Source organism: Cryptomeria japonica, chromosome 11 (assembly GCF_030272615.1).
Source record: "Cryptomeria japonica chromosome 11, Sugi_1.0, whole genome shotgun sequence".
Classification (NCBI taxonomy): domain Eukaryota; kingdom Viridiplantae; phylum Streptophyta; class Pinopsida; order Cupressales; family Cupressaceae; genus Cryptomeria; species Cryptomeria japonica.
Window position 1 is genome coordinate 394771990 of NC_081415.1, and position 5621 is coordinate 394777610.

Below are 5621 nucleotides of genomic sequence, written 5' to 3' on the forward strand. Positions count from 1 at the left end.
ATATCTATTACCAATGATACGAGCAGATTTAAAACTAGCTTTCTTATGCCATGCAAGTACTCTACCCTCAGAAAATGCTACTTGATAACCCTTATCTTCTAATGCAGAAATGGAGATAAGATTCCTTTTAATTCTAGGTACAAATAAGATATCACTGAGATGTATAGAGAAGCCAGAATCTAAATTTAAAGAAGTATTACTGAAACCTCTTACTGAATACTGAGCATCATCACCAATTACCATATGAAGGTTAGACTCTTTCTCTATCAAATCTGAGAGGTGTTCCCGGTATCCCGTGATGTGCCTAGATGCGCCACTATCTATTAACCAAGTGTTGCTGTTAGTCGGCACATTGCTTGATAAGGTAGAAATGACGAGGAAGTCTTCATGATCCTTTGGTTCTGCAACTTCATTCAGGTTTGCTTCTCCTTGCTTAGGCTGATTTTGACATTCCTTCGCATAGTGACCAAACTTGTCACATCCGAATACGTGAGAGATCTCTTGGCTTCTTCCTTGAATCATGACTTGTAGAAGGTCTGAAATCTCTATTCCTTTTGATGTTGCCTTTCTTCCAATTCCCACCTTTCTTCTTGATTGATTGGGCTGCAAGCATGTGATGATCTCCTCCATGAGAGCTTCTAATTGCTCCCTTGGCAGCCAGCCGAGATTCTTCTTGGATGCAATCTGCCCTCAATCGTTCAAACTTGGGAAGCTCGATCCTAACACTGATTCCTTGAATGAATGGTTCCCAAGCTGGAGGAAGACCATTTAGGGTAGTCAAGGTAAGATCGTTATCTTCAACTTCTTTCTCAACTGCTGAGAGTTGATCCTTTAGATCAGTCATCCTCATGAAGTAGGAGGTGATGGATTCCCCTTTCTCCAATCTGATGTGAGTGAGCTGATTCCTCAAGGCAAGAATGCGGCTAGTGTTGTTGACTTCGTACATCTTCTCCAATGTGCTGAACATCTCTCTAGCGGACTTCATCTTGGAGATAGATGACACAATATGATCTTTGACGGAATCAATGATCAACCTTCGAGCTTGAAAGTCCTTCTTCTGCCATTCTTCCTTTTCCTTTTCATCGGTAGGTTCTTTAGCATCCTTGCTGACATACTCAGCAAGATCATTTAATGCCATCATCATACGAACCTTCCAAGAGGTGTAATTCGTAGAACCTTCCAACCTGTCTTCAGCCCTAAGAGAAGAAGCCATGTAGTCTAAACTTTGAACAGTAGGTTAGACTGAAAGACAATAAAAGATTGACAAATCTGATCACAAATATTTACGAACCAAGCTCTGATACCATGTTAATTTTGGTGATCAGAATTAAGTAAACTTAGAAATTAAATGAAATGCAAACTTACACAACACAAGAGACACCAAAATACCCTGGGAAAACATCCCTCTTGGAGGAAAAACCCAGCATCAAAGATCCAGATCAAATCTTTTAATCATGAGGAGATTACATGTACAATATAGATTAGATTACTTATCTGATTGTGCAACCAATCTAGGGCAGCTTCACAAAGACTTCACCCAAGTCAAATCATTGTATTTTGCTGACTCAAAAGGCAGAGATTCGGTGCTACTTGGAGAGGAAGTTCGCAGTACTATCAAGGCACAAATTTGCCCAACAAGTCTATTCATTCAAAACAAGATTCACTCAGTTATGATGCTCAGATTCACACTAGTTTGGAGGCTCAGACTGCACATTAACTTCGCTCAAATCCCAACATGATTTGCACAATAATGAAGTCCAAATTTGCTGGTCTAATGATGACTTTGATTGCTGGAAGAGAGCTCAGAGCTTTCGCATAAGGCAAAGATATAAATCGCTTTTGAATGAATGTGTATTTTGATGCCAAGGATGAATGTTGTTTATATACAAGATTCATTCACATAATTCACCCAAGTCGGTTGGAGAAGATTGCCGACTTTTGCATATTATATTTTATTTTTTACAACTTGCCTTTGGCGCCCAATTTGGGGCTTACATTTAATTTTACAAGTTACAATATTGTTCAATTTGGGCCCAGCCCAATAGTACATGTAATCGCTCAAGTTATTACAATATATTTAAATTTTAATTGCCACTAGGCAACATTAAAATTTAATCAAGTATAATCGGAACTAGCTATCTATTTTCAACACTCCCAAATCTAGACCGTAGGCAATGACCATAAAAATGATGTCCATGTTGGTCTTATACTCGTGCTTGAGTTGCATAAAGGTATCACCAACTAGAATTTCAACTGCCCGAATAAATTCTGCATCCCCAAATAGGAAAAGCCGCTTCAACCGCCTAGCAGTTACCTTACCATGAAAGGCAACCTGCAGTCGAGAGGTAACGAGTGTGAAGTTTGCCTCCATCCTGCACCCCACCTCAAAAATCATTGTCACTTCCTTCTGTAAATGTTGCCACCAAAGCCCCTCTGGCCTGCTTATATGGCCACCTCGCACATTCCTCGTCCCATTACTCCGATTCCCCTACCATGCCATAAATGGTCACATGCTTCAAAGGACGACATCACTAATTATTCGACCAAGTAATCTCTTTGTAATCCTCGAGGCGTACTTCGCTCACTTGGGTGAATGATGACACCCATTTAGAAAGAACATCAGCCTCATGATTTCCCGCACGCTTGACGTGGCTCACCTCATAGTGTTGTAAGGTCTCTAGCTTAGCTTTGATAGCCGCAATGTATTTTTGTAAATGCCATGCCTAAATCTCACCTCCAATAATCGCATTAATGATTATCATTGAATCCCCTTCAAGGTGAATAGTGTGCAATCCTAATTTCTTCCCCATTTCAATCTCGAAAAGGGCCGCTTCAACCTTTGCCACATTATTCGTTCCATCTGCAATTCTTTTCCCTCCCATTGCCACTATATTCCCCTCCCAATCCCTCACCACACACCTGTTACAAGCTAGGGTTGCCGTTGCACCAAAAGATTGACCTGTCAATGCCCGATACAACCACTAGACTTAGAGAATCCATAGGAGGCTGTTAAACCATGTCGCGAATCCTTGCGAGGGACGCTGGCCCACTACCAACAATCCCCCCCCCCCCCCGCGTCACTCGCCGCGGCTTGTGTGATTCGAACCTATGACCAAGCTCTGATACCACTTGTTACAAGCTAGGGTTGCCGTTGCACCAAAAGATCGACCTGTCAATGCTCGATACAACCACTAGACTTAGAGAATCCATAGGAGGCTGTTAAACCATGTTGCGAATCCCCGCGAGGGACGCTGGTCCACTGCCAACAACACCCAATACTTGAGGGTCCAGGGTCTCCTTTAGAAGCCTTGTCAAAATTGACTTTATGCCATCCCTCCCTTGGTTTATGAAAATCTCCTCCTGAATGCACTCGGGCTTGCCCCTTAATAGGCCAAATTTTATACCTGGCCATTTCATCTTCAACAGTCAAGATGGAATTTGGTTTGAAAGCCTGAGATGCTGCCACGTTTCCCAATTCTTCTATAAGATGATTAATACGAAGAAAGAGCTTGTCCAAACTCTCCTTCATGTCTTGAAATATCCGTTTGTTCCTTTCTTTCCAGATTTCCCATACTAATGAAGATAGACAGATATCCCAAATACCTAAAAGTACTGACCTTCTATTACTCACCGGCCACCCTAAGAACCATTCCTTTAGAGTCAGTGGGAATGGAATTTGCCATTCCAGTTTCTGCATCACCATCTCCCAACATCTAGCCGCAACTTCACAATGCAAAAGCAAATGATCAACACTTTCCCTTGCCTTTTGGCACATAACACATTTGGAGGGACCCTGAACTCCTAAACGTTTCCTTCTTTCCCTAGTTAGAATTCTTCCCCTAATGGCAAGCTAGGTAAAGGCTCCGGCTTTCGGAAGGCAGTCGTTACCCCAACATAGCTTTGTGGGCCAGTTCTTAATGTTTTCCCTGTTATCCAAAAGCTGATAAACTATCTTGATAGAGTATTTGCCATTAGTAGCTCTGCACCAAACCACCCTATCTGGTCTCTCATTGATTAAGACTTTCCTCCTTTTAAGAATGTCGAGCATTCTCACTTTTTGGTCTCCATTGAGATCCTCTTGCTCTACTGACTTTATTCACCTTCAACCCCACCATTTATTTTATTGTCTACTATGTAATCCTTCACCTTATATCCCCATTTGGTTACAAAATAATCTTTCAAATCACTGTACTCTTCCTGTTGTAATGAGGTGAACCCTTCCTAGGAATCATCCCAAAACTTAGCCATAGACCTGCCCCCCACCCACCAAGTAATATGATCAGTAACAACTAACCTACAAGAAATGATAAAATTCCATAGTGCTGAGCCCTTAGGTGGGTTTCAAATAGTAAAAATTTTGTGCCCCTCATTCGAATCAAGATATTTCGCCCTTAAAATTTTAACCCATAGTTGCTCTGGATTAGAGTATATGCTCCAAACCAATTTGGCTCCCATTGTCTCATTCATGATTTCCCAGACTCTGATGCCTTCTCCACCTTCTCGCTTTGGTCTACAAACTTTCTCCCAAGCTAAAAGAGGGATCTTATCCTGTTCCCTAGCTCCATTCCAAAAGAACTTCCTCATCTTTTGACCAATCACCTTAACTATCTTTTGTGGGATTTTTAAACACATCATAGAGAAGATCGGAATCGCTGCCACAACAGACTTTAACATTAGTATCCTCCCCGCCGAAGTTAACCACTTGCTCTTCCAACCATCTATCCTTCTCATACAACAATCAACCAAATCCTTGCACAATGATGAACTACAAGCTCCCTCGAACAGCGGTATCCCCAAATACTTACCAGGAAGAGTACCCACCTTCACCTCCTAAATTCTACATATTTCTCTTTGTTTTTGTCCAGCTGTGTTGAAGAAATTTTTCTCTAATTTTTGCTAGTTAATACATTGACCCGAAGCCCTACTATATTTGTCAGTAGTCTCCTTCATCACTCTTGCCTCTCTTAAGGAAGCATCTCCCATTAAAAGAGTATCACCCGCAAATTGTAAATGTGGAATGGTATCAATCCCCTGAGCCACTTTGATACCCTTCCATAGACCATTACTCCTTTTATTAATCAATCTCCCCAGAGCCTCAACCATGATTATAAACAAAAAAGGGGAGAGAGGGTCCCCTTGTCTCAGTCTCTTTAGTGATTGAAAGAAACCTTACGGGCTTCCATTAACTAGAACAAAAAAATGAGGCGTGCTAATGCAGCTAATGCAACTTTTAATTTATTCAACCCATGGGTCACTAAACCCAAATCTTTTCAGAACTATCAACATAAAATCTTTATTAACCTCATCATAATCTTTCTTTATATCCAACTTTACCAACATCCGCTTAGTTTTAGCAACTCTCACAGAGTGTATAGTCTCATGAGCAACTATAATACCTTCGACAATCGACCTATTCGGGGAGAATCCACTTTGTTCCTCCGAGATTACAGAAGATAAAACCTTTTTCAAACGATTAGCAATGACCTTAGAAATAATCTTATAGACCGTATTGCACAATGAGATGGGCCGAAAAGTTACAAATGACACAATCTCATCCTTCTTCGGTATCAATGCAATAAAATTATTATTGAAATCTTTTAGAATAAGCCTATACTTCTTGG

General features: G+C 41.0%; 1 protein-coding gene across 1 annotated transcript; it reads right to left on the minus strand.

Annotated features, from left to right (window-relative positions):
- Window positions 1-475: 475 nt before the first annotated feature.
- Window positions 476-1213, minus strand: LOC131071557 (uncharacterized). The gene has a single exon (XM_058007443.1). It carries the CDS (start codon window positions 1211-1213, stop codon window positions 476-478), a length of 738 nt encoding a protein of 245 aa, XP_057863426.1.
- Between the last annotated feature and the right edge of the window lie 4408 nt (window positions 1214-5621).